Here is a 24,020-nt window from a genome sequence, read left to right on the forward strand (position 1 = left end):
GCTTTTATGTTCCTGAAATCCTTTACTTTAAATGAGAATTGGAATGTTAGTAATGTATAGTTTAATTGGTCAACCTGCAATGTAATTAATGAGGATTTTTTCTAATAATCTTTTAAGCTTCTGCCTGTAAGAGTTCCTACTAATACAGGGTAATAATTTTAGTATCCACAAAATTTCCTTGTATTTTTTAGTTTGAGGAGACTTCTGTAAGCCTTATAGATGCTGTCTCTCACTCCTCTTATCTCTTTTTCCATATTCTTTTCCTGACTTAATTTTGTCTTCCTTCAGTTTCCTTATTTTCTGAACATACCTCATGTACAAGAGCCTACTAGTTTTCCTGTCCTGTGCAGTCCTTAGAATCAGGGTGTTTTCTTTGAGGCTTTTGTCTTCCTTTCCTACTTTGATTGGAATTTTGTTCCCCAAGAAAACTTCAAGAAGCTTGTTAACTTACAAGTACAATTTTATTTATTCCCTTTCAGGATCCAACAGTGAATCAGTTTCTCAGACTGGTACTTCTGATTTTCAGTGGGATTTAAGTCATGCTCAACCCCCTGTTGATGATGAATGGTCTGGGTTAAGTATGTTCCTCTAAAATGTTCATTAATAAAATGTTAATTACTGTTAAATACTTATATTAGCTACACGTGTTGGACAGTTCTGGGTATCTAAGGAAAAACCTGAAATGTTTCACTTTTGTAAAGCTAATTGACAGTTTGAAGAAAGCAGGAAGAAGTATTTTGATAAATTATAATAGAAAATGGTTAATTTTTAGAAAAAATACTTGGCTGTTAAAACTCAGAAGTGGGACAGCTCATGCATTTTAAGGCAGTTCTGGCTTTTGCTAGAAAAATCTTTGTAATAAATTAAAAAAGTATTACTGCAAATGATGAGAAAAGTGTACTGCAGGTCTGCAAAATACATATTTAGCAGATTGTATTTGAGTCAGTTTGTTTCTGTATGTTTACACCTTACTAAAATGTTAATATGACATAAGACTCTTGTATTTAATCTAACTTAATTTTACATTTACCAAACATTAGGAAGTTCTTGTGTATAGAAAGCATATACAGGATAGAAATCACTGAAATTACTTGGGAATTGTGGCAAAATGGGTGTTTACTGCCTGCTTTCCCCTCCCTGCTTAAGAAAACATTTTCTGCATCTCATTACGGCATTGAGCTGGAAAATTGTTCCAGAAATGGACTGCAAAAGCAGCCTTGCATGCTGCCTTCTCTCTAAAAACAACTTCCTGTTTAATGACTGCAAATGTGAAACAGATTGTTGCAGTCCTAGATAACACTACTTTTGGCATGATTGCTTTGATACCAGATCATTTGGAAACTTCTCTTTGTGGTTTGTCTCGTTTAAGGATGAGGGAAGCACATATCAGTTAATCGTTTGAAGGTAATCAGATTTACGTTTTATCAAAAGCATAATTCATTCACGTCTCTGAGCATAGAGTGTTTATGGGTATAGCTTCTGTTAATAGAGTAATTTCATCATAGATGTCAACTAATTGAAGGGTACAATGATAGAAGTGGGTAAAAGCAAGTTTAGGCCAATGTGATACACAGATGCACCTTAATGTTTTATCAGGATCAGGATGAGGAAATTAACTGTATGTAGAAATACTACTTACTTTTATTATTAATAAGAAAGGATGTTTTCCTTAAGCAGCCAGTGAGAGGGCAGTAGATAAACTGTAAAGTGTTATGTTGGACAGTAATTGCGTGTTCAAATCAGTAAATTTTAGCATCCAAAGTAGGTGTAATTAAGGTAATATTTTTCTATGAAGGCAAGAGGCAGAAAAGTATTCTAACTAATTTTAAGATCTCTTAGTGCATTTTTAGCTTTGTAATGTTTACCAGTAAATTTAATTGGGTTTATTGTTGTTTTTCATTTTGACTTGATTTTTAAATTACTGAACTGAATCCCATTGTAGTTGGCAGACCAAGTTTGCCTCTTCTTCAGTTTAATATAGACAGGGGGGTGAAAATATTTGTGATGTTAATATAAATGTGAAATGAAAATGCAGTCTTTTACAAGGTGTTTTGTTTTAAAATTGGCTTGCAGTAACTTTCTGCTAAACAGTCTAAGACTTAGTTCTTCCCTTCAGATATTTTTAATTTTTTTATAACTGACTCTTTAAACCTGTCATTCCTGTGTGACATCATAAAGGAACAATAACAAAATGGAGTAGGGATGCAAGAGTCTTAGCAAAAATAAGGTTATTAGTAAATGTCAGTGCTTCAAGATGACTTTTGACTAAGATTTACACTTTCAGACTTGTAGTCTTACCAAGGTAAGATTGATCAGTGTTACAGTTCATCCTAATTTTTTCAGAAACTAGGAAGAAGGTTTAACATAGAGAACAACTCTTAAATTAGCTCCTCTTCATGTAGTTTAGAAAAATATCTCAAAGCAATTGCATGTGGTTAGCTGCTGTGATGAGTCTGTAGTCAGATTGCACTGTAAAATCACTTTCATGCTCATTACTTAAAAATGTCCTGCACCTATTGATAAAATCTTTACTTTTTTTCAGAAATATAGGAAATTACTATTTATATCTTGATTTCAAGAAGTGGGTTTATGCTTAGTTTTGACTGTGTTTTTTTTTTTAATTTTAAACTGGAAAACAGCACCTCTAAAGTAAAGCAATATTCCTGAAAAAAAAAACTTTTAATCTTTGTAGATGGGCTTTCTTCAGCTGATCCCAGCTCTGATTGGAATGCACCAGCAGAGGAGTGGGGAAACTGGGTAGATGAAGAAAAAGTTGCTTCTGTTCCTCAGCGTGAAGAGAGATCTGATATTCAGAAGGTAAAAGGTGGTATTTTCTCCTTAACACTAAGACTTTGCCCTTACCACTGCCATTTCTCGAAGTAACTTAAATGGTGGTGATAAAGGTAATTTCTCATCTATTTTACACTGATGAGAATAGCACAGTTGTGTTTATCGTGTACACAGAGAAAGAAAATGCTGAATGTTGTTATTAAGAAAAAAGAAATTGCTCAGCTCCATGTTAAATCTTACTGTCTCACTGTAATTAGAAGGATTACCTTATAAGTATAGACTGAGAGGATTTAGATCTGTTTTCATAAATACTGCTTAACAATATTTAATTCTCAATATGAAAAACAGCATTTCCATGCCACCAGTACATGGTGCTCTGTTGCCTTTTCCTTTCCCAACTCCTCTACCTATATTACCAGAGAGCGTGTAAAGAATATGGTCTTCCTAAAATGAACTGAACAGATAAGGCTGTTTACACTTGTGTATGCAACTGAATTCCTTATAGCTGTTAATTTGTGTTTAATCTATAGAAGGCATGTTTCATTGTAATTTTAAATGCTAAATACCTCTGTTGTTCCCATACAAAGATTTCAGATAATGAAAGAGAAAAAGCAGAGCCAATTCTTCAGAGTTCTACAAGTGGCAAATCCAAGAAAAAGAAGAAGAAAAAGAAGAAGCAGGGGGAAGAAGCTAACTCTCCTGCACAGGTAAAATCTGGATGGTTTGAAAGGCAGTTGTGAGGAATTCACAGACTTGCCTTAACTTTGTATATTAGCGTCTTAAACAAAATTTATTTTGGGGACATTAAATTCCTTATGGTATTGGGTTGTCTACTATTGTTCTCAAGAGTTAAAGTAATTCTTCTTTTACTAGTATCTCCTTACTTTGTTGTATTCATAGGTCAAATGTGGAGTAATTTGTAATTTTGCTGGGTTTAAGAAAAGCATGAAATATGGGAAGTATTTATCCTGAATTATTTGCTATCAAATCAGGATTCTGTACTGTAGGAATGCTTCCAGGAGGAACTGTTCTCTGCATGGGAAGCTTTCTCCTCATGTCCTCTCAAAGGCAGCTGCCTTGGTGATCATAGCTAGCTAGCAGAATGAAAGAAATTGAAGTTCTCTCTCAAACTGTCAATTCTGTGAGAATATAGTGGTTTTCTTAAGTGCTGTTGTAACTTGATTTATCTGAAAGTATCAATACCTCAAACTCAGTAGTTGGAGCTACTCTGAGTCAGATTTCAACAAGGAAGAGAGTATTTTCAAACTGTGAGTGGCTGGAGTTTTCTGTGTTACTTAAATAGCTTTTGAAGATTACATTGAAACACATTTGTAAAAATAGCGAAAGCAGATTGCACTTCACTTGGCAATTGAATCATGTTTGAATAGATGAAAACAAGTACTTTCCTAATAGGAAAAAGCTTTTAATAGCTCATTATCAGATTACGTCCTGCCTCTGCTTGTAGTGACAGTCATTCATAGTTTACGTTCTTTACAAAATGATCAGTGTTCAGTGAAATCTGACTAAGTGGATTGGAGAGAGGGGGAAAGCAAAACTTCAGTCATACTTGCTTTGAATTGGCTTTTATGGTTGTCATGTTTTCAGTCTGAGATTTTGTTAAAACAATTTTAAAATATTCTTGCTACATAATTTTTTTTTCAAGTTGTCTGTTTGGAGGTAGAGCTTGTGTCCATTCGCAGTGTTTCTTTAGAGGCAGATTCAGTCTGGAGGAACTAGGACTGCAGCTTTTTTTTGTAATTGAAATCTGTTCTGGGCTCTGCAATGACTCTGAGTGTAAGTCAAGATTAATAGGTTATGCTTAACAGGTGTTTGTGGGTATCCTGGATGGATCTTGTGGTCGGTGAGGGCATTCTGAATTTGGGTTTTTTCCATTGCTTATGAGCTGTCTTTTAAGTGGTGTATGTCAAATGGAGTTCTACTGTCCGTATTAACATAATCAGATTCACTTATTCTACGTACTAGTCTCCAACCATTCCAATTATGTTACTTTTTCTTTCGGTCCATCAGTCTGTGAAGCCACCAGTTTACAGATGAGAATTTTTCTGTACTAAATTTTTATGTGAAATTGAGGGTATTGCTTGATAGGAGCTGACAGAACTCTTAATACATCACAGAAGTTATCCTTGTTATAAGAGTTTAGTAATTTAACTTGCCAGTCCTACTTCAAACTCACTTAAAATCTGTATATTTAACCTCTGAGAATGGAACACCTTCATTTAAACAGCTTCATCTTTCTCACTGATTATACTTAAATGTTCACACTCTTTTTTTGACATCAGTGTTTGTCAAAGCAGTAGAAGCTAACTTAAGAGCTAGGTGTAAGGCAATATGGGTTCTTTCCTGTCAAGAATCAACTTAGACTGTGACTGCATTTTCATAAGGTTCCAGTGGAAGTAAGTGAAGGAACAGTGTTTCAAGAGGTACTTCCAGTTTAAAATCGGAGACCTGTGTACTATTTACTCTTTACCACCACGGGATTCTTCTAGTCCTATAAAAAAGTATAACTACTCTAATTCCACACATAAAATGAAAACTTTCCACCATTAGAGTGTTTAAGGAGTAAAGGTCTTGGATACTTTGAACATATTTTCAATTTCTGTACTGAAGTTTGTTTTACAGGCATCATGGCAAACTAAATTGGGTTGCAAAAATATTAAAGCTTAATAATGATAGAAAACTATGCAGGTTAATATGCAGCGCTTGCATTTTAAAACTTTTTATGTGTAACAAAGCACAGAATCGAGAGCAGTCAAGTGTCATTGTGATACTTTTGCAAAGTTTTTAGAGTAAATTCAGTTTAATTTCACATCCCTATAATTTAACAGGAGTGTGAAGTGCAATTCATTCTGAGATTGGGATTTTTGTTAGTAAACTGTATGAAGAATACTGCTTTCTAGGCTTTATTGGATTCTATGGGTATTTTTTTATTATGTTATTCTATAAATTTTGAGTGTTAGCCTTGGCTAGTTTTAGCCCACCACTTTAATTTTTTTTTATAGATTTTCTTAGTTATAGAAGTTAGTATAGAAGTTATAGAAGCTGTAATAAAATTATGGCAACAAAACTCATGCAGGGAAGAAGAGTCAGAACTTGACCGCAAACACAGGCTCTTCTTTTTCCCCTTCCCACACCCCTTTTTGTAGGACACTGAAGAACTGGATAGAGAAGCTGGAGAGGAATTTCAGGAGGATACCTCAAAAGTTCAACCACAGCAGGAAAGAGCTTTTTCTCTGAAGACCATAAGTACTAGTGAACCAGCTAAGGTAGGGATGCAAAATTTGGTTTATGTTACAATTGGATTTGGAAGTGCTGAAGTCCTTTCAAAGATTAATTTTTATAGGTAAGGTTACACTAAGAATACTGTTTCAGGCTATATGCTTATGAATGTAAAGGTAATTGAGCAGTTGAATTTCAGATAGATATCACTTATGAGTTTTAAAAAATATATCTACTTTGAAAAGCAGTATCTTCCAAATCAGTAGTGTCATAAGTTTGACGGGCAAGTTATTTTCTCGTTTGAATTATTCAGGCAATAGTTGAAAACTTTGAAAACTGGAAACATAAGAACTAAAAGTTCTGAGCACAAGACTAGTAGGATATTCTACTGTGTTGTTGCAACAGAATGAAGTGTTATTGACTTACTATATTCTGACTTAAATGCTGTCTAAAATTGATTTTTTTTTTTATGGCTCTACTGAGCTTAATCTTAGTGACTGAATAAGAAAAGCTTTTATTTGAACCAATTCACGAACTGCTTGCTTCATCTCACAGTTGAAACACAGTCTAGAGAATGCAAGTTCTCTCTCAGTCTTTCTCCAAATAGCAGCTTTCTCAGATACTATTACCCTACAAACTATCACATTGTAGATGTAAAGTATTTAATATTTCTAGTGGCACTGATTTTGTGTTCCATGAAGAGTGAACAATACTAGTGAGGCAGCAGTTCAGTACCAGAGAGTATATGTCAGAAAATTGAGTTTTAATTTTTAATTTCTAAGCATTAGTTTTGTAAGGATAACAAGGTGTTAAGATTCAAATGAAAATACTAGAATGAAATCTTTTTCAAGAGATGCAGGTCACCAAAGAAAAAGTACAGAAGTGTGTTGAAAATGTGTCTTGAGGAGTACATTCATTCAGACATACTTAAGGCTCAACTATAAATACCCTACGTCCAAGTGGAGCTTTACTACAGTTATTTGGTTTAGATCAGTTCAGCCTTTATTCAAGGTTAGCAATGGCTATCTGTTCTATCTGATTAGTGCATAGCTGGGTTTAGTAGTGGTTTTTTGAAGCTGTATTTGAAAAGACATCTGCCTGTGTGTCCAAGTGCCTTTACTCCTGTCAGTGTCTGGTTTGGGGTTTTTTTAAACTTAAAAGCAAATACAGTGTTTCATTTTAGAGGCTTTGCTGAAAATACATAGACAAAAAGCTTGGGTTGTGACATCAAGGTGGGGTTTTTTGACATCTAGAAAGAGGTGTACTGGTTCATCCCAAAAAACTATAGCTTTTGCTGTTCAGAAATCTAAATTGATGTGAAATGTATCAGCGGTTAGAATAATTTTTTTTTCTCACAAGCTGTTGACACTATCAAAATACAAGTCCAGTTTCAGCAGACTTTCCCCAGTTCTTTAGTGTTTATAATCATACCAAAATTCGTAGGTGATTTGATGCCATCAGCATCTGATGCAGACCCACACTGTGCTATTTTTGAGGGGCTTGAGAGCTTCTGTTGCTCTTGAATCTTAAATTCAGTCTGTTCATGTATGTGCCTATGTATGTCTGTGTAAGTGGTGATTGAAACAAGACATAGTCTGTATTAAATTTGGTTTGGGGAAAAGGATAAACAAAACTATTACTAACGTTCTCTGGAACTGGAGTTGATAAAAGACCAGCTTGCAGATTGTTGTATCTGACAATGCAGATGGTCTGATAGTCTTTATCAAATCTCCTTGCCATCAGATTTGGCTTCATTATAATTTCACACAGGCAGAGATGCCTTCCAATATTGTTAGACTCAGCTGTTCCAAAAAGTTTTAGAAACAATCTGTGACTGATGTGTGAAATGGATGACTTGAGTTTCCAAGGTAGGTAATTTAAACTTGCTTGAGTAAATACTCCAAAACATGAGAACCAAATATAAGGAAAAATAAACTGAGTACAAATAAGTTATTATTCAGTATATCCTCAAAGACAGTAGAAACAGCTGAGTGTTGAACATTTCTGTTTCACATCACACTATTTTTCCCATGTTATACATTGGGCTTCATTGAAACTTTTTCTCATTTTATCTGCAGGCTCAGGTTTTAGTTTTAAATGAAGAGACATCTTTGAAAATCCTTCATTTGCAATGCTTTGACAAGTTACTGCTTTATTTCTAAATCATATAATTATGCATGTAACTATTTATATCTTCAAATAGGCTTTATTCATTCTTACAGGTCTACTTTCTGAATGGATTTGTTAACAGGGAATATCCTAGAAAAGAGCAGTACCCAGTTTTTAATTTTTAGTATTGCTACTCACTTTCCTGTATCCAAAATTTAGATAGAAGTATTTGGAAAAATGTCCAGATAGTGCTGTATGTACCTGTATCATTACATTGTCAGGAATACTGCATGTTGTAATAATCAAGCTGCAGCATGTTTGTTAATCGGCCTTAGAGAGCTGAGCCATTAAAATCTTAATTGAGTTTCTTTACCTGCCAGTGGAGTGGGGATGTCCCAGCAAAACTATGACACCAGTTACCTGAATTGATTTCAGTCGATGTGTAAGGGTACAGCAAATGATTCATAAAAGGTTAGAGAACTGCTATCCTCTAAATTCATGTGTTCATTTTTTTTTTCAATTAAAACTGTTTAATTTCTTGCTTAGTATGATTTGATTAAAAAGAAAGTTTTGTCTTTTTGCTCTTTTTTCTGAATTTTTGAGGTGCTTGCATTATAGTGATGGAAACAGTACAAACTGGTGACTGTTAACGTAGGATCTCCACCAAGGGCTGGGTGTAGACTTCACTGCTTTGTTGTCAGAGTTCCAGGTCGTGGCCATTGTGGCACAACTACAACCATGACTTCTTAAGAACATCCTAAAGTTTGGGGTTTATTGCTTGGCTAAGACACTGTTCTAATACATTCTTTTTTGAAGCCTTTTGTCATTTGTTGACTTGTTGTGGGATCGTACTTTTTTATGTTCTGACTTTCCTATTGGAATATAAAAATTGTTTTTTTCTGTTTTGTTGTAATTTTAATTACAGTAAGTGCTACACACTAAGTTACAGTTATGTCTTGTCTCTCTAGTGGGAACCTTCAAAACCGACTAGATAACTGGAAAATACTGGGAGTATCTTGGCAATTATTTCTGCTGTAGTTTCCACTGAAATACTTGCTGATGCTCTCGCAAATATTTGTTATTCTAATACAAGCATACAGAGTGTTTTAAGCAGTTGATAGGAATGACTGCAAATCTTTTTAAATAAAAGTTTGATGTATTTGGGTTTTGAGTTGTGTATTTGGGCTTGTGTAACTTGCCTGTTCGCCTTGCAACCAAGTGTATATGTGTCACTGTTGTACATCTCTCTTGAATAAGTATTCAAGAGTCTTTTTAGGACCTTGGTGACTTCTAGATTGTTTTCCCTTTCTTTGCATGTGATATATTTTAAGAATAATTTGTGTGGTTTATCTTTGCTTGTAGGCAACTAAAAATTTTGGCACTAGATGGCAGTCCTAGTATTACATCCTCAACTTAAAATTTTGAAGGATTTTAGTATTGGCTTAATTTTTCAATGCCATCTTCTCAGCAGCTGCTAAGTATATTGCTAAAATAACACCATGTAAGAGTTACTATTTATATGATTTAAAAAACTTTTGGAAACTTTTTCTTCTCTTTCTCAAATAGTCTGAGGAGGCTCCTTCACTTGCTGTTTCTACTGAGCCATCTGTAATTGTATCAGAGAGCAATTCTGACAAGATCGCTTCCCAAGTGCCACAGATGCTGCAAGAGACAGATGTTTCTAGTCCCAGTATTAAGCAAAACAGTGTGCCTCCTCCACAGAGTAAGTATCTCGCGGTGCAATTCATTTGTCTGAATTCAGGGTGTGCTCTTTCCCCATAGAGCGGCTACAGTTAGAATGCCTTGCCCTGGGGTTTGAGTTTTAGAGTGCCATATCAGGTATTTATGGGTCTCATTTATAGATCTTGCCATGTTTTCATCTTCCTTTGAAGCACTTTGATATTGTTTTCACTGTGAGGAAAAACTGGCTTCATATGCTTGAATGACTGAAAATGTTGGGCTTGTCCAGTCCTTAACAGACATTTGGAGGTACTCACATACACCATGAGGACTCGAGCTCCATGCTGTGACTAAGGAGTTCTGCCAACACCATTTCAAAGGCCTGCTTGTGAGCCTTCAGTGGAGAACAGATGGCTGCTGACATAGCAGTTGACAGGATATTTAGCTACCAAAAATGTTGAAAAAATACAAGCAATTCAATTTTCAACCTACTGGGGGTTTTTTGACTTCTTAACTTAGCTCATTAGCATCTTTTTCAGTATGCTCCCATGTAATCATATAGGAAAACTGTTGCTTCTGTGGAATTGAAAGGTATTGGGTTATGCATTTTTTTTTTTGTTGTACCTTATCAGCACATAGATCAGGCTGAATTGCTGCAGGTATATCATTTTTTGAAAATATGCTGTGCCCAATGATGTGAAATATACCTTCTTGCATGCTGCAAAAGTGCTTATACTGAAGTACTCACACAGTAAGACAGGAAAATTAGAAGGAAGGTCAGGATGTGAAAGGCATTGCTTAAAAAAAAAAAAAAGTTGTTTTGAATCAGACTTTTTAATAAAATTAATAAATACTGACAATCTGTAATAAGTTCCCGGCTAAGTGTTGAAGTACTAAACGAGTTTTTAATGATTGTAGAGTGACGACTTCATAATAACAGTCTCTTTCAACTGCAGTAATTGGCTTCTTAGTTTTCAATACATGAAACGATGGAATCTTTCAAGTCAATGTGTCAACTGATGACTTTTCGTTCTGGCTCTAAAATATGAAATCTTTTGTATTGATTCACATCTCAGCAATTGAAAGCACATCTCTTATGTTCAGTATACGCAATACTTTACCCACTTTACCACTCTTGGCAGCCAGCATGTTTTAAGGCAATCTGTTTTATGAAAAGAACATAGTTTCTTATTGGAAATGTATCTTTGCATAGTTTGTTATTTCTAAAAATACTCTTCTGACTTGTTACATACATAGTAACTAAAACCAGTGTAATCTGGTAAAAGTGAGCATTTAATGTCAGCTGTGTACATGTGCATTATTTTCAGTTCACCAGAAAATAACAGTGACTCTTCTGTTAGTAATAGATGTGCAAAATGAGACTTTTGTTGTGTATCACTCTGTGTGTTTGTGAGGTAAAAAAGGTTGAAATTGGCAAATGTTGGTTTACATGTACTTCAAATTAAACTATTTGGAAGAAGCAGGTGAATAGAACTTCTAGCTGATTGTTCTGAATTACTTCATAATAATATGGTGTGTACTGTCCAGGATTATAAAAGTTACAATTCTGTGTAAATGTTCTCAGTCCTAACACTGTAGTTGTGTTTTGTTTTTTAGCAAAGTCTGAAGAAAGCTGGGAATCCCCCAAACAAGTTAAAAAGAAGAAAAAAGCAAGAAGGGAAACGTGAAGTTCCTGAGATGGACATGTGTTGCTGAATATTGTCATGAAGATTATGCTGTTTATGCAATAATTTGTGAACATGTACAGAATTTTATAAAAATTTCAAACAATTTTTAAAAACAGAACTGCTGTGAACACAAACATCTTTAAAAAGGAATCAGATGAAAGTAACTTTATGATATAGCAAACAGAACATGCTACATTTGAAAGACATTCTGAAGAGTCTGTTTTTCCAACTTTTGGAGAGAGATCTTAATTAAAAAAAACTGGTTTTACAACACAGTGCCCTGTTTACAACAGATTATACTCTCATCTACAGCTGCGGATAAAAGATTAATTTCAAGGAAGGGTTTTCTGTAAAAATAATTGTCTGTACAGTAGTGGGTGTTTCTTGCCTCTCTTACGAGCGATGCATTAGAAGCACAGAATGTCAACCATCTGAATTTGTTTCATGCCTAAATCAAAGTGCTTTGATTAAATACATAATCTGCCATATCTTTACAGTAAGTTGGTTAGCTAGCAAGTCTGCTAGCTGTTACAGGAATCACAAGTGCAAATCATTAACCATTTGTACAGTCAGACCTTCATGGTTTATTATATGAAGTTAACACAATAAAACTGCTTTGGGTTAAAAGTTTGAGAATGTGATTTGAAACTTGAGTATGGTTCATGAAGTTATTTTTTATAATGTCTACTACCTTACTTGAATTATTGAAGATAACAGTATATTTTTAAGAATGCAGTAATGCGCATAAAATTGGTTTTCTCCTTCATTCCTTACAGTTCTTGGTTGATTCAGAGTCCTATCTAAAACTGTATTCTTTCAACTTTTAAACTCATGGAATGAACTGAAATGAAACGTTTCCTTCCCTTAACACTTGTTAACTTACCGTACCAAATTCTGTTATGTGTCTATTACTAAAAGAAAGCAAAGTTAATTTTTTGCTCTCAAATTATTTGGGATTTCAAAGATCTGTTGGAGAACTGGAGTAGCTTCAGACAGCTTTAATTGACATTGTCAAGACCAGTTATCAGGAACACATTTTTTTACTGCCTTAACCTGTAGTATGTAGAATGTGTCTAGACTTCTGAACAGGAGTTAGTGTTTTTATATTAAAAAAAAAAAAAAAAAGATGCAAGTATAGCAGTTGTAAAATAAAGACCATTTCCCGCTTGAAACTGTTAATTAAAATGGCGTTTAAGATGTGTTGTCATTTTCAGGCACTGTGTAATGACACGGTATCGAACTGGCAGATGTGTTTGTGTCTGTAAGGTGCATGCTCAGCCATGTGCACTGTAAATAGCCTTTACAAAAATCTGTTTGGTAAGGATGGTAGTTAACATCACCTGGTATATTCAATTGAAGAAGAGCCAAGATTTCTTTTCAAATGTTGGCTTCTGGTTTTATGGCACAAACAGAATTAGTAACAGCTGTAATGAATGGTACTGATCAACAATCTTGTACTCTTACTGTACTCGACTGCAGTTCAACAGTGTTTCAGGGCACGAACAGGCAATGCAGCAAGCTGGGTTTGATTGTACTGAAAATGCACCTTGCTAATGGAGAGCTTTCCTAATAAATGGATACTGACTTGCACAGGTATTAACCCCTGTATATCAGGAACATATGACACTCTAAATTGATTTGTTAAAATAAATTGAGCATATTGACAGTATTGATTTATTTACTGGGAGGGAGTAATGCTTGAGAGTGATATCTGTCAAGATTTATGTAAAATAAATTTAGAACTGAAGTACAGCTTTTCAAGGAGTATCTTAAGGCAAACATGAAAAATAGGATATTATGAAATCATGCAGCGTCCTTTGCATGTAAATACGATAATTTTACTTGTTGTCTTCACAGTAAAGGTTAAAAAGAATACCCCTTGAATTCAGGTTTTTAATGTATGTCTGAAATGTCTGTTTCCAATCTGTATGTTGTGCTATGAGCCTCTTTTGTAGAAAATACAAAGATTTTATGTAATGAAAGAGACTACCCCCAAGGGCTTTCACTGCATAAATTCTTTTTTCCTCTTGAAGATAAAATTGGTGATATTTCTGGGTTAGTAAGTGCTAGCTCTTGAATAGCTTGTCATTCTGGAAAAAGAAACAAATTAGCTAAAACATAGGAACCCTGCTAATTAACTGCTACTGCTAAGTGGGATCATATAAATACATAGCCTTCCTTTCAAAATGTTGTTACCTATTTAGCAGCACCTCTTACTGTTTTCTTAATGTGCAGTTTCAATGTCTTAGAAAGCGAAACTTGCTTTACTTGACATTCATTAAAGAGGTAGTAACTGTATATCATTGTCTATAAATAGAAACTTGGTTATCTGTGTACTGTCATGTTTCTATGACTAAAGCAGTGGTTAGTCTTAATGATACACTGAATCCAGACTTTGGTACTTCGATAGAGTGAAAAACACCATTTAAAGAAACTTAATTTTTTCCTCTTTTTTTCCTTCCTTTCTTTTTTTCTTTTTTTTTCCTTCCTTTCTTTTTTTCTTTTCAAATGCATGAAATGGTTTCATAAATCCAGTATGTTGGTTTTTTCTAAATACTCTGGAATTATTTGTATGTGTAATTTAAACTTGTGATGATGTGTAATTGGATAGTCATGGCATATTTTTGTTTCTTTTGTGGGGAGGGAAAGGTGTACAGAATTCATATGTGCTTGTTACAAAGGTAACTGCATTGGTTTGGAGGGGGGTGAAAACTGTATTTCTGATGCCCTTTTAGAAGTCTAAAGAAAAAAGTGCAAGAGAAGAGCACTACTTTAATATTTACTAAGAAAGAATGTACATATTAAAAACATTTCAAAATTTATAGAAATACTTCTAGTACTGTTGTGTTGTAACTGAATTGTATCTCATTTGAAACTGCCGTAATAATGGTTCCTAGCCATGGGGTCATCCTGTGAACAAGGCTTTTGAAAAGTGCAGACAGCAAAGTACATGGTTTAAGCAGGCTTTCATCTGTTACTAATTACAGTTGGTTTGCTTTTAATTCAACTTGGTTGCCAGTCAAGATTTCAGCTGCTAAAAAAATTCAAGTCTCTTGCAACCACTTGTACCTCTGAGTCTCCTCCTGGTGACCACTGAGTACCAATGAGGAGCAGTTCCAGTGTTTCAGGCCAGTACTGAAAGATTTCTTCATTGTTCTGCTGTGAATGGAAGGGGGAAAAAAACCCTGAAACATTGAATAACTTCTTAAAATATTCTGCTAAAAATATTTTACTGTTAAAATCTGAGTGAATTGCTTCATTTAAGAACTAAAAACATCAGCCAAGTGAATTTGGGTGGGGGGAAGGACCAGGAGAGGCTGTATGACCGATAGTTCTTAACTTGAAAGTCATGTGGTAACACAATGGATTTTCTTTGCTGCAGGACTAACTGCTGTTAATTGGGATGAGTGTTGGGAGCAAAGTGGGCCAACTTCTATTTTTTCATGGGTGGAGGGTGAGAGTCATTGTTATCTCTATTTTATATCACATTATTAATGGTTCACAGGCTGTTCCTGCTGAAACATTGGTTGCATTACTACAATTCTCTAGTCTCCATAGTGGGTCTCTTCACTTGAGGAAACTATCAGACTTCTGCTGTTTTAAATTTCTGGCTAGTTGTACCAACGTCTTAAGCTCTGCCAGGGGAGGTTTAGGTTAGATATTAGGAAAAAATTCTATACAGAGAGGGTAATCAGGCATTGGAATGGGCTGCCCAGGGAAGTGGTGGATTCTCTGTCCCTGGAGGTTTTTAAGATGAGACTGGATGTGGCACTGAGTGCCACGGTCTTGTAACTACAGTGGTGTTGCATCAAGGGTTGGACTTCATGATCTCAGAGGTCCTTTCTGACCTGGCTGATTCTATGAAGGTTTCTGGTGCACTGAAAATCAGTTTCTTTACTGAAACTGTGATGTCTTTACTGTTGGTGTATTTTCTGGAAAAGAAAAATGCATTTAAACTCTTAACATGAAACTCGTGGTTTCAGGGTTTCATACAATGCTCTTAAACATGCCTAGGAACATGAGCTCAAAGATGTACATTTTCTGTGTTAATTGTAGCATCAAGTGATCTCTTAACTTGGCTCAGTGTTTTTAATTCAGTCCATGGTAGAAGGTAAGTCATGGATCACTCAGAACCGGATCACCACAATGAACTCTGAAAACTGACTAGTTTGAGATGATTCTGTGTCTTCTACACACACAATATTTCCCCTGTTCAACAGGCTTTGACTTGGAGTTAAGTGTATTTCAAATATCTGGTGAAGTAAAAACCAAATATGTTGTTATTGGGAGCTGCTTTTTTTTTTTTTTTTCCTCCAGAGGCCATTCTGACAAAGGCTGCCACAGCTTGTTTTTCATGACTGCTATTTCCTTGGCCATCCTTGCCTATGTGGCTAACAAATGAAGTCGTGCCTTGAACTATGTCTGCAAGCAAAGCTCTGGATGGGAGATAACTCCTCTCTGATGTGATTCTGTAACTTGGCTTTGCTCTCAGCCAGTCAGGCTTTAGTGTGTCTTTTGAAGAGGACATGACGCTGCAGACCAGTGCCTTTCTGAACTGCAGCCAGTCAGCCAAAAGAGTAGGAGCTGTATCAACTGATGGTCTGTCCGCGGCTGAGTGGCTGGGTGTGTATCCGAGGAGATGTGCAAGGTTTGCTGCTGCTCTGCCTCCAAAGGCACTGTGAAAGATCAGTAACCTCCCATTTTCTCCTGTACGCAGAGGCAGTGTGGGAAATACCTGCAACCATGTCTGAAATTCCTGCAGAGTGAGTCTTCTCAAGAAGGGAGGGATTCCATGAGAAGATTCCACAGAGGGTAAAGAAGCAAGTGAGTGCTAGATGTTTTTAAGAACACACTTCTGAAAGCACAAAAATAGTTCATCCCCTTTAAAGATAAGGGAAGTAGGTGGAGCAAGAGACCCCCTTGGCTTAACTTAGAGCTGCTAAGTCTGCTCAAAAGCAAAGCATACCAGAGATCAAGTGGGTCAATACCTGTTGAAAACTACATGGACATTGCTAGGTTGTGCAGGGATGCAATTAGGAAAGAAAAAGCTCAGCCGATGATGCACTTAGAAAAAAATAAGCTGAGCTCAAATTGAATTTGGCCAGAGATGCCAAAGACTTCAAGAAAGGGTTCTTCAGGTACAGAAATGACAGGCAGAAGGAAAATATTGTCCCGCTGATAAATAAGAGAGATAAATTAGTCACTGACGATGAAAAGGCAGAGGTTCTCAACACTTCCTTCACTTTGTCTTCGCCAGCACTGCTGGGCCCCCAGCCTTGGGAAGAAAAATCCAGGCTGATGCAAACACAGACCCACCACTGTCAGTGAAGGAGGAGAGAGTCTGTGAGCTATTTCAGGATCTTGATCCCTATGAACCAATGGGCCCTGCCATTTGTTGCCTGAAGGTGTCAAGAGAACTGGCTGATACCATCGCAAGGCTGCTCTCCATTGGCTTTGAGAAGTTGTGGAGTTGGAGGGATGTCCCAGAGAACTGGAAGAATAATGTCACTCCCTTCTCCAAGAAGGACTTAAATGAGGATTCAGGAAATTACAGGCACATTAGTCTTGCTTCAGTCCCTGGCAAAACTGTGGAATGCGTCCTCCCGGGGGCTGTCAGAAGTGATATGAAGGATGGGATTGGGAAAAGCCAGCACAGATTCATCAAGGGCAAATCATGCTTGACAAACCTGATGACCCTTTGTGACAAAGTAACCGGTTTGGTTGATGTGGGGTGAGTGGTGGGTATTGTCTACCTGGATTTCTCCAAGGCTTTCAGTAGTTTCCCACAGCCTCCTCCTGGAGAAATGGATGGGCTATGGTCTGGACCAGTGGTCCATGTGGTGGTGGGGAACTGGCTGGCAGGCAGCACTCAAAGGTTCTTGGTAAATAGCTCCTTTTCAAACCAGCACCCTGTCATGAGTGGAGTCCCCCAGGGATCGATGTTGGACCCAGTGCTGTTAAATATCATCATAAGTGATCTGGAAGGTGGGCTCAAGTGTACCTTGATGAGGTTTCGCAATGATACCAACCTGAGTGGGAAGGGAGAGCCACCCTGCAAGAAGACCTGGATAGACTGGAAAAATAGTCTAACAGGAACCTGGTGAAGTTCAACAAGTGTAAGGTCTTTCAGCTGGGAAAACATAACCCAAGAGTGCAGCACAGGCTGGAATCTACCCAGCTGGGAGCAGCTCTGTGGAAAGGGACCTGGGAATCCAGGAGGACAATCCAGGTGGACGATAAGATCAATATCAGTGAACAGTGTGCTGCTGTGGCAAAGAAAGCCAACAAGATGCTGGGCTGCATCCACAAGAGCATCACCAGCAGAGATCAAGAAGTCATTATCCCACTCTGCTCAGCACTCGTCAGGCCACACCTGGAATACTGTGTTCAGTTTTGGTGCCCACTATGCAGAAAACATGTGGACAGGCTGGAGAGGATCTAGAGAAAAGCAACAAAGATGAAACAGGACTGGGAAGTCTGTCACTGGAGGAAAGTCTGAGAAAAGTGGGTTTGTTCAGCCTAAGAAGTTTTAGGGGAGAGCTTATCACCATGATCCAGTCTTTAAATTTTGGCTGTAGAGAAGATGAAGAGTTCCTATTTACAAGGAGTTATGTGGAAAAGACAAGGGGGAATGGGTACGAGTTAATCCTGGGGAGGTTCTAATTGGACACGAGAAAAATTTTTCACAATGAGAACAATCAGCCATTGGAATAATCTCCCCAGGGAAGTTACGGATTCCCCAACATTGGACACTTTAGAAATTTGGCTGGACAAGGCTCTGGGGCATCTTGTCTAGACCATGCTTTTTCCAAGAAAAGTTGGATCAGATGATCCGTGAAGTCCCTTCCAACCTGGTATTCTGTGATCTCTGATTACTAGAAAGGAGGCAACATCTTTCTAAATGGGATAGAGACAATGTTACAATTTATGAAAAGCTACACAGGGTAGATTTTAGATTGATTGCAAGAGTTAAGTCATCCTAATTTAAAGTTATCTTATTTATAGCTTCAACTAACTAAATAATATAAAGTGGAAAATTATTAAGTTTGCTAATGAAAAGCTATTCCCTATAGGAATTCCTTATTTGTATACATTGTGATTAGGTATTTCCTTAAACTTCATTTAAAAAATACTCAGGGGAGCTCAGGCTGTCTAGTTCACTCTCCCTTCTGCCGAGCCCTCTTACCTTTTGTCATTTGATCTGCACACATACAACTCCTGAAAGGCTCCCAAGTGTGGCTGCATCACTGCCAATTGCTCTTCCATTGTGCTTCCCTAGGAAGAGAAGGGCTGCCTGAAAAAGCTGATACTTCATGTATCCATAATAATCCATGCCTTGGGAGCTGAGGTATTTGAAGTGTCTAGCACATGCCGAAACTCCTGTTTTCTCTCCTTTGTTCACTTTGGTTACTTTTCTTGCTTATTCAAAGCTGACTGGCAAGGTAATCTCTTCCTGAATGTAAGCTTGAAGTATCCTAGCATGAGACTGTAGTTGGCAAAACTGTTTTTGCAGCCAGAAGGCTTTCCTTGGAGCTTCCTTCCAGATCTTTATCCAATCTTAGGTAACTTTGTGGAACTCTTATCCAGACAAGCTGGAGGACTGTATGTGTTCCTCATACAGACACACCTGTTTTGCCAGGTAACCCAATGATGAGTCCTCCTCTGTGCCCAATGAGTTTGGAGCTGTATGTTGTGCCTTAACTGAGGGACTGTGAAACCTCTAGAAGATCTCTCAGACTAAGCATAAAAAACTGGGTTTGCATTTGAATGAGGTGGGATTTTGTTTTTAAGGAAAAAAAAGGGAATCACCAAATACTATGAGGCTGGCCAGTTGTGCTTCCATATTGTCTGAGTGCAGAAAAAATTATGAACAGAAACAGACTACTGTAAAATTCTAAATGTCTGCTACCTGTCTTTCCATAAGTGGGAAAGTCTATGGCCTGTGTAGAGTAGGGTTAATATTGCTGTTACATTAAGGATGAAACTCTCACAGTTGTCTTTTACAGGTGAGGGTCCACCTTCATGGTTACCGTCTGTCACCATCATGCCTAGCTGATTATTTTTAAAACATTTGAAAAGTCTTAATTGTGGAAATTTAAAATATTTTCTTTCATTTTGCTGAAATTCTTCTCTGCAGTTTTCAGAGACAGACTTCAAATAGCTGTCTGCTCTGAACTTATGTGATTATTTAATTAAAAAAAAAAAAAGAGGAACCGCTCTTTTTAATAAACAAAAGTGCTGTTACTCAGATTTGACCTAGGTATTGAACACTTTTGAACAGTAATACTAGTACTAAAAAGTATTTAAGTGCTTTTCTGGAGTGGGCTCAGCACTTGATAGAATTGAGCAGGCAAATCAATACTGTGCTATTTTATATTCATATGCTACAGAGAAGCAGTTCAAAGTCATCCAAGTCATGCTTGGATGCTTAACTGTGGAATTCCTTTGTGATGTTTTAGGAACATTTCCTTCTCTGCGAGTCCTTAGTAGGCATGCAGAACAGCAGGTTTAGTGATTGTTTTTATAATTATTAAAACACTTTAACTTGTGCTGCTTTGAATATAAAACACAATTTGTAGAGATACATGATTGAAGGGTTCCAAAGCCTGGGTTACTGAGAGAGGCAGGTTTTACATATCCAAAGATATGTAAAAACATGTGTTTTGGATTTCTGCAGTCACATCATGTGAATACTAGACTATGGTCAAACTTGGTCAGAAGTCGTGTGTCACATCAGGAAATAACTTTTTGCCTGTTCACTTTGAGGCAGAACATGTGTTGTGCAGCACAAGGTCAACATGTGAATCAGAATCACAAGTCCTTCAATTTACACTAGTAATTCCATCACTAAAAATCTTGACTTTGTACTAGGATGCCTCTGAGATTCATTGCTCTGTCTTGCCAGAGAAAATCTACGGTGCGGACAGGGGATCAGACCCAGCCAACATGGGTTTAAAAGGAGGGGCAGGTCCTGTCTGACCAACCTGATTTCCTTTTATGATCACGTGACCCACCTGGTGGATGAGGGGAAGGCTGTGGATGTCTCTGTGTGGACTTCAGCAAAGCCTTTGACACTGTCTCCCATAGCACACTCCTGGAAAAGCTGGCAGCCCATGGCTTGGACCAGGGGCACTCTGTGCTGGGTCAGGAACTGGCTCGAGGGCCGGGCCCAGAAAGTGCTGGTGAACAGGGCTGCATCCAGTTGGTGGCCGGTCACCAGTGGTGTCCCCCAGGGATCAGTGCTGGGCCCAGTCCTGTTTAACATCTTTATCGATGATTTAGATGAGGGGATTGAGTCCATCATCAGCAAATTTGAAGATGACACACAGCTGTGGGGGAGTGTCAATCTGCTGGAGGGTAGGAGGGCTCTGCAGAGGGACCTGGATAGACTGGAGAGTTGGGCTGAATCCAATTATGATGTTTAACAAGGCCAAGTGCCAGGTCCTGCACTTTGGCCACAACAACCCCCTGCAGCGCTACAGGCTGGGCACAGAGTGGCTGGAGAGCAGCCAGACAGCAAGGGACGTGGGGGTTCTAATCAATAGGAAGCTGAACATGAGCCAGCAGTGTGCCCAGGTGGCCAAAAAGACCAATGGTATCCTAGCCTGTATCAGGAACAGTGTGGCCAGCAGAAGCAGGGAAGTGATCCTTCCCCTGTACTTGGCACTATTTAGGCCGGACCTTGAGTACTGTGTCCAGTTCTGGACCCCTCAGTTTGGGAAGGACATTGAGGTGATAGAGAGTGTCCAAAGAAGAGCAATGAGGCTGGTGAAGGGACTCGAGCACAAGTCCTGTAAGAGCACCTGAAGGAGCTGGAGTTGTTAGTCTGGAAAAGAGGAGGCTCAAGGGAGGCCTCATCACTCTCTACAGCTACCTGAGAGGAGGTTGTAGCCAAGTGGGAGTCGGTCTCTTCTCCCAAGCAATCAGCAGTAGGACAAGAGGGCACAGGCTTAAGCTGTGCCAGGGGAGGTTTAAGTTAGGTATTAGAAAGAAATTATTTACAGAGAGAGTGATCAGACAGTAGAATGGGCTGCCCAGGGAGATGGTGGAGTCACTGTCTGTCCCTGGACATATCAAGAAAAGACTGGATGTGGCACTTAGTGCGATAATCTAGTTGACAGGGTGGTGTTGGGTCATGGGTTGGACTTGATGATCTCAGAGATCTTTCCCTACCTGATCGATTCCATGATTCTGTGATCATGCTGGAACAGATTTTCTTATGTGAAGACTTAATGTAATGTTAACGTCTCTTGAGAACATCACACATTATCTTTCACACAGTGTTTCACTTCTGCTTTATGTTGCTACTGAATGGATGATGTAATAGTTTGAGGCTTTAAACTCTTTAGACTTAATCATTCCAAATATTTCTTGAGCAGTCCATCTCAAAGGAGGCATTTTGACAAGTTTAACTGAGGGAAGAATTCCTAACTGCAAATTTTGTTAGGTTTTTTTTAATGGTAAATCAGTGTCTCAGCCCCACTCCAAATGAAGTGAACTATCAGCAAGGTATTCTGTCAGGAATAAGGATGTCTCCATCAGCATGGTAAAACTCTCAGTGAGGGGTGCTGTTTACAAATATGGAGCTATGCTGAGTGGCAGTTAAGTGGTTTAAAGGCTCATCAAACAGCAAAGGGGAAAGGGAAAAATATGCAGATTTGCATTTTCAAAGTATGCTTGGGTTTGGAGAATGTCATGTTGGTGATTTTTATGTTAAAAATGGAAAGGAGGTTGGATACTGAGAGGCTGAGCAAAGAGTGATAGTTGCTTCACTACAAGAATGTGCAGCAAGGAAGCTGCAGGACACATAGTAGTGGCATTGAACTATTACACACCTACCAGCTTGCCCCACTGAATTTGACTTAATTGCAGAGGAGTGTCAGAATCACTTTAAACACTGGCTGAATGAGATGCTGAGATAGGAGGTACTGCTCTCCAAATTGGTATCATTCTAGTCTGCAGAGATGGGTTTTCCAATTGCTAAGACTAAGCCACTTGAGTCCCGAAGGTTTGTACATAGGTGTTTGGCACTAAATGAGTTGCAATGGAGATGAGGAGTTAGAATTGTGTTGTATTGCAAATCGCAGTTTTTCTGTGCCTTTACTAGTCCAGTACTGAATTCCAATGTGAGCTGGGACATCTCTGCAATGTTGGCTCAGTCAGGATTTCCCAAAGTTGCTTCAGGCTATAATCAAACATGTTCAGATGTGCATGTCTATAAAATGCTTTAGAGCAATATACATTGATAACCTATATTGGGACACAGCACAAAGCAGTGTGATTGTGAGACATGCTTTTGAAGTGATGTATATACTGCACTTGGGGATCAGTTGTCAAATGACGAAAAATTAGACATATGATTTAAATTATCAATGTTACTTCTGGCGTGAGAGATCTTAGGAGGACGTTTTGGAGCAGATTGTGATAAAGAAAAGCTGAGTGTATTGTTGGTTTCTACAATGAGAAGAATATTAGCAGCCTTGATATTCTTCTCTTTAGAAGACACAATATAAAATATGCAGTATTAGAAAGCTTCAGTCTTACTACCTTGAACATACACCTGGCACTGCTGGCTACCTTTTACGTAGTTTTAAATCTAAATTTCCTAGCTGCATTTCCTAATACATACAAAAGATTTATAAACTGGAACAAACAATCCAATTAAACTTTCTGCACCATCAGGACTGTACAGGAGCATTTCCCTTGCTCTTGAAGTAGCAAAACCAATATGTGCCATACCTTTGCACTTCATGAAGGACATGTCATGGACCTGTAATTACATATAGTATATATAAAAGGTGTTACATTGCATGTACAGTACTTGCAGTTTGCCTCTGCATGGGCTGCAGAAAAAGGCAGGTATTGGCTAACTGTGTTTGAATTGCTATCGTGTGCTCAGCAAATCAATCATCAAGGGAATTCAGGACAGACGACTGAAGGGGAAAAACAGTTGACATTTTCACAGCAAAAAGCCACCCTCTCCTACAACACAGTCTACAGGCTTGGCTGGCTGCAAGTGATCTCCACTGGGGGCTCCATAATAAGTAGTAAATGGATAAATGAGCAGAGGATGTAACACTATGAGAAAGTTAAGTGCTTTTTTAGCTTAAAAAAAAATACACGTGAGACTGGAAGTTTCTGTAAAGTTCCATGGCAAATCACCGCCTGTGGTGAACACTGGTGACAAGAACTGGATGGTATGCCCTGGAGTTTGCTCAAGAGTCCAGCAGACTTGGAAGAGAGCAGGAAAAGAGGGATAACTCCACAGATATTCAAAGCAATGAGGATGATACTATTCAGTTACTTTAAATCTGGTGATAGTGCAAAGCTCGGTTTTTTGGTGCGTTTGACTTAAAGTGCATCTGTGGGAAAGTCTGTGGGAAAGCAGGCCCCCAGGTAAAGTGGTGAGTTACAGCTTGAAACCCGACTGGCATCTAAAGATACAAAACTGGGAAGTGTTTCTTGTGTAAGTTACAGGCAGTAATAAATTAATTATGGAAGATGTGTTGTTTTAAT

General features: G+C 37.8%; 1 protein-coding gene across 2 annotated transcripts in view; it reads left to right on the forward strand.

Annotated features, from left to right (window-relative positions):
- MTDH (metadherin) overlaps positions 1–14,332 on the forward strand; it is a 33,122-nt gene extending 18,790 nt beyond the window's left edge. The window contains exons 8-13 of one of the 2 annotated variants that reach the window (XM_027889254.1): positions 480–578; positions 2,693–2,817; positions 3,378–3,497; positions 5,955–6,074; positions 9,703–9,859; positions 11,434–14,332. In XM_027889254.1, coding sequence (XP_027745055.1) covers positions 480–578; positions 2,693–2,817; positions 3,378–3,497; positions 5,955–6,074; positions 9,703–9,859; positions 11,434–11,504 — 692 coding nt within the window. In that variant the 3' untranslated portion in view covers positions 11,505–14,332. The remainder of the gene's footprint in view (positions 1–479; positions 579–2,692; positions 2,818–3,377; positions 3,498–5,954; positions 6,075–9,702; positions 9,860–11,433) is intronic. The other variant, XM_027889255.1, reaches the window with a different exon arrangement.
- Positions 14,333–24,020: the final 9,688 nt, after the last annotated feature.

This window comes from Empidonax traillii, unplaced genomic scaffold, assembly GCF_003031625.1.
Source record: "Empidonax traillii isolate 1590-97213 ecotype Southwest subspecies unplaced genomic scaffold, ASM303162v1 scaffold257:size1394852, whole genome shotgun sequence".
NCBI classification, from domain to species: domain Eukaryota; kingdom Metazoa; phylum Chordata; class Aves; order Passeriformes; family Tyrannidae; genus Empidonax; species Empidonax traillii.